The 13932-nt window shown below is 35.3% G+C and overlaps 1 protein-coding gene across 1 annotated transcript; it reads right to left on the bottom strand.

The window, feature by feature from the left end:
- Positions 1-535: 535 nt before the first annotated feature.
- LOC140859397 (lecithin-cholesterol acyltransferase-like 4) lies at positions 536-12577 on the bottom strand. Its single transcript, XM_073261060.1, is given in 10 exon segments — positions 536-683; positions 1882-2039; positions 2273-2412; positions 2415-2454; positions 3212-3312; positions 6437-6488; positions 6640-6775; positions 8111-8229; positions 10361-10452; positions 12103-12577. Coding segments are annotated over 10 exon segments (1164 nt in total). The 5' UTR covers positions 12338-12577; the 3' UTR covers positions 536-592.
- Positions 12578-13932: the final 1355 nt, after the last annotated feature.

Genomic DNA, 13932 nt, shown 5'->3' with positions numbered 1-13932 from the left:
TGTCTAGGCAGACCAAAGTTGTGACAGTTGAGCTAGCAATGAACTCATCTGTTTGCTTGAAAAATGCAACAAGCTAGTTTGCCACAGCATCCCCTATGTCATGTGAATAAAATCAGATCAAGAAGCTTGGATTGGCAGAATGATGACACCATTTATTTCAAATCAATTTACTGATGATGCCACCATTAAATGGTTCTACAAATTCTAGTACACAATTCCTAGTGCTTCCAAGCACTGTGCTCTCATTTTTACCATATTGTGCACAGATGAAGTTTATAAATGTAGTTTACATATTTTCTATATGCTAAGACTTGTACGTGTGTTAAACCATCAATTAAAATAAACTTGCACAATTTGTTCTATGATTAGTGCTTGATAAATCATGGAGTAAAACAAGGAACAAGGTTAAGGAATCTAATAACAAAAGTAATTAAAGATTTGATCATTTATGGTTTTCAGTTTTTTAACCTATTTTTCCTGTTAAACAATTCCATAACTGAAGTCTGTCCACTTATATGCTAACACCATATAACTTGTGTGACCAGCTATCTATATCAAAACTCTCAGCAACACTAACAGAGGGTCCCTTCCATTATGATGAATAAACATTCAGCAAGGAAAGACTAACCTGGGCACACAATAATTGCTCTAGATCTGAAATTGGTGCTTCTTCACTCCCATAGCTGTAATGAAAGTTATTAGTAACTATCAATAAAATTCATTTGTCACAAACATATTCTTGCAATGTCCATTAGACATAATACTCCATCATGATGATGAACTTTGTAGACAGGTTGTAAACATGATGGACTTGGAATATCAGCATTTACAACCATAATTTTAGAAAGTAAACATCAAGGACATTAAGGATGTACAGCCTTAAAATTGATGAAAAATCTTATATTCTTGAATGCATAATGGCTGCACAGTATGTTGATACTCATGCATTTGATGCAAAGTGGAACATAATTCTAGAAAACATTTCATGATTTAGAAAATCAAAAGTAATTTCCTAAAAATGTTAGAATAAAAAGGGAGTGAATTGGAATGTGTAGTGAAGTGAGAAGGTTTTTCATAGGAACAGTTTGGAGGTAGTTAGAAAGAAAAATTTTGCATTAAACTTTTATTCTCCGGCTGTTCCCAAGTAGCTGAATTTTGGTTCAGAATCACAGATATTTGACTCTGTCAGCTTCAGGTCCAGGATTGAGACCCACTTGAAAAGCCAGGTCAAATTGAATCCATTTTTTGTTTAAATGCTGGTCAGCATGGCATGGCACAGCAAATGCACGCTGTGTCAAAGCCTTGTAGGCAAACGGTAAGGCACCATACTAGCTACATGCCAGAATTTAACACGCTGCCATGCCAGTACATTGCTAAGCAGTCACCATGCCAGTAACAAGCAGGGACAGCACCAACATTTTACTTCATGTTTTTTATTGAACTTTTGGGTTGGGTCAAAGTAATTAGGTGATTTTTTTTAATTTTTTACTTATTGCCTCTGATTAGATTACTTGTTAGATCCAATTTTATTTTGCCTGGTACATCAAAGACTTGGGCCTAGTTTTGGGGCCTCAATGCCCAAAGCATTTTGCACTTAAGCACAAATCACCAAGATCCAGGTTTAAAACTGTAATTGTCTTGTTATATAATGCACTGGTTGAGACAAGGACAACAAATTTTAGCCTATGGTTTTCCAGATTTTGTTATCTGAAGCATGTCTATATCTAGATTTCAGAGGCATTATAGTAAAACATTGGAAAGAAAATGCCAGTAGAAGTATGTCAAACTGATTCCAGTACTAGTCAGTCTAAATTCTAGATAAAGACCATGCAAGTGTATAAAGAAAGCTCAAAAAATGTCAGAAAAGATGCAAAAGCATACCAAATAGTGTGAGGTGTTGCCTCATTAATCCCATATATATTATAAAATTTCACTGACGTAGGAAGCTTAGCATTTGATAAAATTCTGCGAGTTTCATTTGCCCATTTCAAAATTTCTAGGTTGAACGGCAAGGAAAGCTGCATCCCATCATATGTAACCTGCAAACATAAGGTAAACATCAGAGCCTCGTTGTCAAACGATAGGATCTACAAACCAAACGCAAAACACATTGGCAATAAAAACATCATTAAAATTTTATAGTGAAGGAAAAAGGAGGAAATATATGATGACTAGCAATTTGGGAAAACATCTCAATGGTACAAGCAGAACTACCAAAGAAACTTTTGCAAGCAAGAGTCTACAATCTGTTAGACCATACTTTGTGACTTACCGTGTTGCCTGAAAGAGCTTTATTCATTAAAATTACAGCTTCCAATGGTTCATATGACTCCAGCATGGTACTAAATTCACCAGAACTATCCTGCTTCTTGGCCCATAGTTGCAAAAGAGGAAAAATATCCCAAGAAAAATGGGGCAAGCCATCAACTCATATATGGATGGACATTCAATCAGCTGAAAAAAGAGCACCCTTTAAGGATAAAGTTTGAATCAAACAATTCCAAAAAAATACAAAAAACATAGAGACAAAAGATGATAACATGATATTCAGTTGATATCTTTGATTGATGGCAATCTATACATCAAATATTAATGCAAGAACTATGGAGCAATATGACCAATAGTTGTGGACTATATGTTTAGATAACTTTAGAAAATTGTCAAAACTAAGTTACCATTATATATAATAAAAGACCAAAAACAATGATTTCTCTGAAATTGTTTGCTAATAAAAAAACAAAATTAATACTTTAGATGAGGATATTAGATATTCACTTCTTGTTTAAACAAGGCAAGAATAGAAACTGGAAGAAGCTAAGCAAAGCATCAACATTTTGCTGTCCGTGCCATTTTAATTATTTTGGAGAACATTATAAGATTGACTGTAAAACATTGAACACATGGTGCACGTCCCATGTATAGAAGGGTGCCATACCAAAATACGGTACACCTGCCAACTCTAGCACAGAAGAAATGAGATGCCATTCCATGTGTCAGAATGCAGTGGTATTTCAGTTCATAGATAAACATTTATTATGATGACTCTAAAGGAACATATAGCCCCTGATTATTTTTTATAAAAATTTTTTTATGAAGAAGAGTATTTGATTGCATAAAAATGTCAAGACAGAAATAATGGTATTGATAGTCCTACAAATAATCCACACACCCAGACATCTCCCAAAGGGAAAAATAAGGAAAGGAAAATTACCAGCTGTTGCATGCTCCATTTGGAAATGAAGAAATTTCCTTCCCACCCTTCCACAAAGGACATTCCATTCAAGAGGCTACTTGTAATGTATCCAGGTGCACCTGCCCATAGAACATTGAATTGAAGTCTCCATATAAATTTTCTCTTCAAAAAGCACCCACAAAGAATTAACCAACAAAAGACAAACAGAATTAGTTACATAGGAATTTAGAAGTGCAAAAAGGATCTGCTCATGACATCAAGCAACATCAAACTTTTAAGTAATAAACCAAACTTTTAAGTAATAAACCAGATGTTCTCTTTGAAACCAAAATGCCAATAGGTAAAAAGGTCAGGTTTTGCATTTTATACTACAGAAAAGCTACACTATATCCCTATAAAATTTTAAAATTTTAATGCAGTATGGCATGATGAAAATACAACATCCAACCAATCCAAAATTCAACCGTACAGCAAGAAGCTAGTTGCGCACCATTAAATCAACTCAAACATAAAGCATAAAATACAGAAATCTACAACTGAGAATCCAGAACCATTAAACTTTTAAAGTTGCAGGTTACCACCACAGAGTTCAATCAAGGAAACTCATCTTCTTTTCACTTAAGCTAAACCTTAAGGATTCAAATATATTTGAATTTCATTGTAGTATTGAAATTATTGCAGGGCTTTCATAGATAAATTTTTACACATAAAATATATATTATATAAACATATATGTTATATATAACGAGGCTATAGAATCCCTGGATCATTCTTCTCATTAAATTTTATATGAGGAAAGGTAGTACACCTAAAGGAGTATTTGTCAAAGGTCAACAAGTACAATTTTGGAGTACAAAACATGGACAATAAAGGCAATTCATTGCATCACAAGTCAGCCATAGATCTTTTGTGATCCCCTACCAATCCTGATATATCTTATGTATAACTTCAATATATTTAAATCAGTTTGATGTAGGACACAACATTAGCTGAATAGGTAATTAGCAACCACAGAGCAGAAGAATGAGAAAAGTGACCACATCCTTCCTAATGTATCACAGCCCTGTAAATACCAGTAGGCAATGGGAAGATCCTACGGAGGTAGAAATTATAACCAGAAAGGATGAAGTACCAGCTCATAATCAAATAATTGAAATCCATCAAGCTTGGATTGATAACAACCCAAAGACCACTCCGGATGGACCTGTTGTTTTTGGATTTATTGATAAAAAAGAATGAAAGTTACCGATAAAACTAATCACCCCCATGTTCAAATAAAATAGCAAATGACCCAGAATGAAATTTTCAAAGAGAATGATGGTACAATATGGCAAAAAGAAATCCCCACAAGATGGAGGAACTGTTGGAAGTATAGTAATTGTCAGGAATTGCTGGGAACCAGTGTAGGCCATGATTCTTTTGCAAGTGACTTGCAGAATTTATAATTGCAATATTGATAATGAATTTCACTGCATAAGTATAACTTGAGATGCAGATCAGGAGTTAAAATTTGATGATCTCGATATTCTGTAGATGAAGATATCAGCAAATGGACTTGAGATCAGCTCCATCTTAAAAAAGCACGCACTATTTAAATACCAAAGAAGAAATATGCAAAGTGATTACAACATGAAAGTTGGACTAGCAATGGCCAAATCAGTTCATTGAAGTATATGACCATAAAAATGCATTTGATTTCTATTACATTATCATTAAATTGCAGTTCTACATTTATGTTTTACAAACTGAATGTCCTTTGAGTCAAAGTATAAATCTTGGTGACATTTCTCATTACATAGGTCCATATCATCATTTGTCTAGTGCAATATGATATGCAGCAAGGGCCTTTCATCTCTTTTATTTTTTTTCTTTACTTGACTTCCAGAATAACATATCATTTGTTTTAAGTTTTCCACATCTTCCTTATATAATGCCTTCTAATAGATTCTCCATGATTATAAGAAAACAATGAAGCAAAAAGAATGGAACTAGTGGCTGATTGAATTCATGTTTAGGTCTAATGGGAGAACATAAAAGGAAAGAAAAAAAGGTTTACTAGAATGAGTTGCCAAAATGTTAGAAAAGTAATTTAAATAAAAATTTAAGATTCTAAGCTAGAAGGATAATTGACTGCCTTACAATAGCTGAAATATATTAAATTCTGGAAGAAGGTCCAGCTAAAGATGAAAATATAAGAATATACACGGCAAAAAGGTTTATTTTTTCAACATGAGGACAAAAGCATATGAGTTATGACATTGTAATTCTGATATGGATGCAACTTGAGACTGGAGAAAGTGATGCCCCAGATGCATATACTAATCCATGGCCTTCACACTGAAAATCTGAAAGCTTTTAGAATTCTCCAATCCCTATTAGAATTTTCCTACAGAGAAAGTTGGTGCTACAGTAATGAATGTGCTTTTGAGTTCAATTAATTTAAACCAAAGGAAATGATCCTCTATATTTGTAAACAATGATTGTCTGATAAGAACCACTAGGATATAAATAATTAATCACTGAAAATCTATTGACAAAGAGGTTAACCCAACGTGTCCTACCTCAGGAGCCAAAAAATTAAAAAGAACTATATAATTGCAGATAAAGGTAGTTCTAAAATTTTATCGGACATAACAAAATATATAATAACCTAAAACAAACCTTTCATCACCAAAGATCATTCCATGATTTAACTTTCAGAAAAGAATTTGTATGATCAGTTGGTATCTTCTACACGATTAGGTTAAAAAAAATTAAATTGCTCACTAGGATATTCCATCAAAATCACTCAAATACACAGTACAAGTTAAATTCCACAATGAAAATGTCTAAATTTAGAAGCAATTTCATATCATGAATTTTCTGGTACATTTTACTGGCAACTATACAATTAGCATAAGAGAACCCATTCAATCTTTTCTAGTTGGAGACAGTAAACTCAAAAAGTTCCAGTGCAAAAAATGATTTGAAAGAAAGTGAAAAAGTCAACCATCCCTTCCACAGATAAGTAAAGAATATCACTTAGAATTGTCTATGTTCTTTTTGCTCAAAATTTCAAATGATATACTTCAAATATTTCCCATGAGCTAACCAGTTGACGGTCAATATGACTCTAGATTTCTCTGTACAACTAAATTTTTCAAGAATTTTTTCTGATCCCATGCTTTCTTCTATATTTTCTTATCTTCAGTTTGGCAAACAAGATAAAACTTTGAAAACATTATGAGCATTATCGTCTGTTACCTTGAAATGGTGCAGCAATTGCAATCCAGCTATTCACATATTTCTCAAAAATCTGAGGAACATTAACAATGTGATTAAAATATTTCCATAAACAAATGGATTTTCAAAAAATCAAAAGTGATGAAAGTACATGAATATTTGTGAACACATGTGGATAGAGAGAGGGGAGAGAGAATTGGTGAAAGGAAAAGTCACATCCTTACATCGCTGTGCAGACACATGAAGCATTTCACCAGCAGCCCGCCCATTGAATGAGTTATAATGTTCAGCTTCTTTTCTCCAGATGATGTATAAATTGATTCTAATTTTTCAGAGAACTTATCTAGAGTTTCCTGAAGCCTGAAAAGATAAGAAAAGAAAAAACAACAGCAGCAAAGATATAAGAGCACTTGGTTCCCGAAAAAATAAATCCATCAAAAAAAAATATTTACCCAAAAGGGCTAAATCAGAAAATCTGATGTGATTACCTACATGTCGGCAAATACTTTATATATCATTACTTCACATTAAAACTGACACTGCGACTGCTCCATGTTTTATGTTACCAATTCCCCCTTTTATTGGATTAATGCCAGTGCCCCCTCTTTTTTACTACATGCCAAGTAATGAAAGCAGTGCTGTAGATTCACTCAGAGCCAATCAAAGAAGGAACTTGATACCACATAACTGGGATATCAAATTCCATATTGCTATCTAACTTTATATAGAATCAGAAATCATAACATTTATCAAGCTAAAGGATATTTTACTGGGGGTGCAAAGACGGGACAAATAAATTTCTGCAATAGCTTACAATGACAAAATGAATCATGAAAATACTAAACTACAAAAGAACAAGTGATAATCAGATATATTAAGATTCAAATGTTGTAGATTAGCTATAGTATCGCCAGGGTGACTACAAGGACATGGAGAAGAGTGATGAACACCAAAAAGTGGCAGAGGTAGACAACTAAGGTGGGAGCAAGGTAGAGAAGGTGACGGGGGATGAGAGCTGGGCATGCCGCAGGAGGACTGTAATGGGGCTGATAAGGGTCTTTTTGCAAGTGGAAACAAGATAAGGATCAGAACAACAAAAGGCCAGTACTCCTTGGACGAGCCACCTTCAACTCCGTCAGCTATTTCAAACAGCTATGGCCCTTTGACCACTATAGTGATGTTTCACCTCCTATTCAACTCATGTTCTCCAACAAATACTGCCTAAAAACAATACTTATGCCTCTGCCCTCAATTCTTTGAAATAGGGTTTCATTCAATAACAGAGTGCAAATAATGATGCAAGTGAGATGAAAGACTTAGGAGGTGATTTGCACTTTCAAACTAAGAAACAATTTCTTATTAATAGAATGATATTTTAGTCAAAACAACCATTACAGTAGTCATTGTCTATATAGTGGATATGGAAGGTTTAAAATTATTCATATCATAAAGATTATTATATGCATTATACCAATTAATCATAACAAATAGACACGAATAAATGCTCTAAATAAAAACTTTGCATCAATCTATGTACGGAAGTATAACAAAAGGTGTTATATTCCTTTGATCTCTAGACCTATTAAAGTCAAAATGAACGAACTTTGTTTCATCAAACATTCACAATAGGGGGGAATGGAGAATATTTCAGCAAGGAGAATGTCATATGATCAAGTCAATTTCAAAAACACATACCTGTTACTCTGCCGAAAATCATATCCAAATCCAAAGAGGGTTTTACCCTCTTGGTATCCCCATTTGATCATTTCCTCTATCATATCATGATAATAGCAGACACCATCACGTCCAACAATCTGAAAGAGACAACTTCTTTCAAAATAACTTAACAAACTGAACATAGTTATAAGGATATGAATAGTATCTTGCTATGAAAGGCCAGGTTACAAGATGGAAGCTGATCGGTAAATGTAATATGGCACTAGCAAAAAATATTATCAGTACCAATACATAATGTTCTATAGACTGTGACCCACAAAATACACAATATCAAGTAAACTGTAAGATTGGTTCACTTAAAGGGTGAGGAGATGTAGCCAAAACACACTTAAGAGAGAGACAGAGTGTGAGGGAAGCTAAGAGTGAGGTTTCCAGAACCGAGATAAACTATTAGCTATGTTGCATGGGTTCGGGCATGGGTTTCTAGTGCAGGTTGTGTACCTAGGACTCATATTGTCTTATTAGAAATATTAGGGCTTGGGGTGTCCATGAAAAGATATCCAAAAGTTGGGTACCCATACATGGACATCTTGTATTTTTGTCTAAAGTTCCAACTTAAGAGGCATAATTTGCTGCCATTTTATAGGTAGTCTTTACACAGCTGCATTTAACTTATCCTCATCCATAATTAGGCCTCTTTTTATATACAGCTGATCTCATACTTGTTTCGTACACATCTATGCACATGATAGGGATTAAAATAAAATATAGATCAAAATCAAGGACTGGAAACAAAATGTCCAGTTGACAGGAATGGGATGTAAGATATCAGTCAAACAAAGAGCAAGAACTCAATGATTCTCTTTTAAAAATACAACCGCATGCACTGCATGTCTCTGGCCCTAATAAAAGGGGAACACCTAGCTGCTTTCTTTTCTCCTTAGTACTGACGTCAACACCTCTTCTCCATTGGATCTACCTGTCGACCACAGCCATGCATAGCCAATCTTTCCATCTACCTTCCAACCACGGCAATTGGCCAACATTATCTGCCCAACCCGACCTACCATCTGCCCATTTCTCCAGGTATCCCTCCTCATCTGGATCTGCTCCTCTATCTATCCGGCCTCCCAAGGTTGGATTCTTTTAACTGCCATGTCAGATGTCTAAGTTGAGGCGCTGGACCTGTATCCCATGTTCATACCCCTATCACGTCATGTTAACATAGGTATCTTGGCTATGATGTCAAATCCGGACATCATAGACTATTGGTAAGGAGTGGGCGGACCTAAGTATCTACCACTGTTCGCATGTACTAATGCCATTGTTTTATTGCTGACTGCAAGGAAATCAAATCTACGGAAAGCTTCCATGAAGAAAGAAGAGAGGAGCAAAAGTTGTGGAGATACACGCAAAAAGTTACAAGAAGACATTACTAACCTTGAAGATCTAAAAATAGTGGTTAGAATTACAATTGTAAGTTCCAATACCATGAAGGTTAATTCCCAACTCCATGATTAAAATATATATCAAATCTCTCAAGGAAGCAGAAGAAAGGTCCCTTAAGAAAATGATTTTCAGCAAAATTCTGAAGCAACCTAGTCTTCAGACCACCTAATTGTGGATAACTAACATGCACCAAGATTAAAATAATAACAAACACGAATATGAACATGACAGAACCATCCTTAAAATAGAAAAAAAGACACCACATAAAAGTCAGATCATAAAGCTAACAAACACTTGTTACTTAATATGACTGGTGTTAATTATCTGTTGAATCAAACCAATAAATTTAGTAGTCTTACCCAACTAGCTGGAACTCTTTGCTGAAGAATTTCAAGTGCAATAGTCGACATTCTTAATAAAATATTTCATGAGAACCAAAGAAAAACATTATCTATAGTATCATATGAATATACGAAGCTTTTTAAACTAACATAAACTATAGGAGAGCCTGATTCTGACATTCATGAGCGTGTAAACTTACTTAATTGTATTTCCAGTCAATAAATGCACTACTTGCTATCTTACTGATCCACAATGATGAATTCTGACAATACTCTAAATATATATTTTAAAAAGACAATATTCTAAATGTATTAGGTTATTAACACAAAACTAATTAACAAATCAATCCTCTGAAAAAACATTGTGTAAGATTGCACCATGGTTATGCATTGACCTTCTAAATAATAATAAGTTTTTTTTTTTAAAAAATAAAAGTTATCTATTAGCCAACTCAAGAGGAAGGATAAATGTGTTTACCATGTCTGGGTCCAACACATCGATTGCATATAGCCCATACCTATCTTCAGGCACGATGATTTTTGTTTTTTCATCTAAAGAAACTGTTTTACCTGCTCCAAAGCATTCAACAAGACATATATCAGTTCCCAATTCGATTGGCTTTAGTATAAAATATTGTCGCATGGTATTTTAGGCTCCAGGAAGCATGCAATATATTCATGCTGAGACTATTACACAAATAGTTTCTAATAATAGTGCCCGAAATTCTAGTTAAGGGTTAGAAAAAGCACAGATTGCATTACTAAATATGGGTTAAAGGGTGTAGTCAACTATTGTTAACCAGCATTGGCACTAGCATGATTAAGTAAACAGGACAGTCAAAGAAAACATATAGCATTACCATATTGCCAATATACTGTATGTTGATGTTAATAAAACCTGAATAAGAACTTTCCTTAAACATCAAGTAATTAAGATAATCAAGCTTGACAGAACCCACTAAAATCCTTCCAGAATGCCAGATTATCAGCATTGAGGTCTAGGGAGTGAATATTTATAGATACACATACATACATACACCATACATACACCATACACACATACATACATATATATGTACATATGTATGCATGTATGTATACAATCATTCAGAATACCTCAGAATCTCGTCTCAATTGATCAAAACCATAATGAAGCTAGTCCGGCCAAGAGACATAAGAAATAGACAAATAAATAAGCATCGCACTATTTTCAGCATTTAAAAATAACGTTTTCTCAATTTCATACTGAAGACATATATAATATAAAATACAAAAAAATAGAACAACATATCAGTAGAAGAGCTTATGATCTACTATTCCTGACCAGCTCCAGCCGATGGCAAATTAAATTACGAAGTGAAGTAGAGTTTAACTACAGTGCGAATATAATCTTACAATACCTCAAGAAGGCGCATCTTTTAGATGGGCTAGACACTCTAAATGAGCTTGCATATACCAAGTTAACATGGCATGAAAGCCACGATCTAAACTCAGCAATAAATATCCTTTACTTCAGTCTTTGTTTGGTTCATAAAGATCGGTTTGATTAAATCACTGGCTTTGATCAAGTATAATGTTCTTTAGGATCTAACTTGTAGTGGCTTATACATATTAGGGCAGGCAATTACCAAAATGTTGAGGAAGATTGATAAAATTACATTCCATTTTCATTTTTCAGCTCTTTTCTATTGGATGACAAATTCTTTGCTCAGTTCTAGCCCTTCTAGGGCTTAAGGATTCACCCTCTATCATCGATTTGATGAAAATTAAATTCCATCTCTTTTCCCAAGATCTAGCAATTTTTTCAAAAACTGTTTCAGAGTTAGCCAATAAAAACATAGAATCAATAATGGACCCGAAGATAAATTCAGCATTCTAATCCAAAAGATCGTCCAAACCAAAACCTACTTAAAGACAAGTAAAGCATGAATTTCCCATCAAAACAATTAAAATTGTTTGTTAAAAAAAAAACACAGTAATAGCATGCCAGCAGGACATCTTCCAAAGAAGAGAGGGTGCCAAGCAGCTGGACTTGGTCCTGTTGGCTGAGATGACCAAGGACGGGTGAGATGACCAAGGATGGGTAGAGAATTATGCTTTGACTCCCATCAACAAATTTAATCACATTATTTTTTGTTTTTGTTGATCAAACACAATTTTTTTCCATAAATCTTTCTGCGCAACCAATTTAATTACACCTCCTATAATTCTTCAACTTACCAGTGGAAGGATCAAACCGAGACCACAGCTTCTTCTGGAACTCATGATCGGCCCCCAGAATCCGAACCCACACCCGCTCCTCATTCCCATTTTCATCAACAGCATTCAGTATCGAACCAGCAATCCCCGGAACCAGCAGAACCGGATCAAGATTAGGGTTTATCAGGGGCTGCTGCTTCTTAACCAATTTCAGCCAAAGCTCAACCGACTTTATCAACTCCTCCAACACCGCCATCCACAACAACTCAAATCCAATGAACCCCAAACCACCAACTCCTTAGTAGACCTCCCAAACCCTCGATCGAGGAGGTCGGACTGGGCCTCCGGCACCGGGGGATTGGAATCTGATAAAAATTAAGAAGAAGTTGGACGAGGATTAGAGTTGGGGAGGGGGATTTGGAGAACGGATTAGGGTTTCGGAGAAGGCAAGGAGGAGAGACGGAGAGAAGAAGGAAAGGGTAGAATCGAAAGAAAAAGGGCTGGACGAGGTGGGGAATGGTCAAAAGAGGACGCGTTCTTCGATCTCATCCGTCGGATCAGTCACTGTTCGATCTCATCCGTCGGATCGGTGAGTTTCGGTTAGTCCTTGCCCATAGAATCATCTTCGTATTTCAACCGCAATTAGTACCATGGCTACCGGGACCGGTGGGTACGGTTACCCCTGCGATGCGACTGAAAAGGATTAGGAAATGACGTGTTCATGACAGCTGGCAAGGAGGTGATGGGGGTCAATTGTTTTAAGCTAAGTTAGCCAGAGACCAGACGTCTCCATGGACAACGTCTGAAATGATCCATCCAGCACGTGCATGCACGTGATTTATGGCCGATTATATTTATGAAAAAGTATTTCTTGTGAATTTATTTCTTGGCAAACAGGAAATATTAAGAAATAAAGGTATCATAAAATTGATGTTGAGGTTTAAGAATTAAAGCTTTGTTAGAGGCCCGATCCCACGTAATGATGCAGTGCAACATGGGTTGAGCTCAACCCAAATCCACTTGTGTAACCCATTTATTGGACAGGCTGGATTGAGGTTCACAAACTTGAGTTGGGAATTTTGCTCTCAAAAATCACAACTCAACCTCAAAAGTTGGGTGAGGGTTCATCTTCACCCTAATCCAAACCTGACATTAACCCAACCCAGGTCTAACCCAATATAATGCAATCCAACTTAACTAGATCCAACTCGACAAATAAATAAATCTATAATTTATATTTATATTTCATATAAGTTACTTATCATTTTTCTATAACGACCCTGTGACAAATGCTAAAAAAATTTGTGGGGCTCCTATAGGATAATAAGTTCCAATAGCTAGTATTAGTACATCTAACCGACCTCTGATATATGGCAGCATCAGCAGATATCGATCTCTTATCGATCTGCAAGTCAAATATCGAACCACATCGATTAACCTCTTGCCAACACTATGCTAAGACCAGATTTGTTAGTTACTGACTTGGTACTATAGCAGTCGATCTTTTGCTCAGATTATATCAACAAGACATCAATTTTAACCGACCTTTCTCTCAGCCAATAAGATTTCAAGTTATTTTATAGCTATACTACAGCCATGTTACAGCTATTCTCCATATGAGACAACTCACACTCTTTGCTATTTTATTATAATAAACTCCTAACAAACTAGATGGATTCTCCATAATGGTCTAACAAACTTCCTTAGCAAGCTTCTCCATATAAAGGGGGGCAAGGATCCCTCCAGATGTAAGTCATAATATACAGAGCCAAGATTCTGCTAAACTCTCTCCCATTGAAAAAAATATGAGTTCCTCACTCCATTCTACTCTCTCTATACTTTTTATCCTTT

Source organism: Elaeis guineensis, chromosome 7 (assembly GCF_000442705.2).
Source record: "Elaeis guineensis isolate ETL-2024a chromosome 7, EG11, whole genome shotgun sequence".
NCBI lineage: Eukaryota > Viridiplantae > Streptophyta > Magnoliopsida > Arecales > Arecaceae > Elaeis > Elaeis guineensis.
Note: the sequence above shows the minus strand (reverse complement) of the source record. Positions and strands in the feature narration are given on the sequence as shown.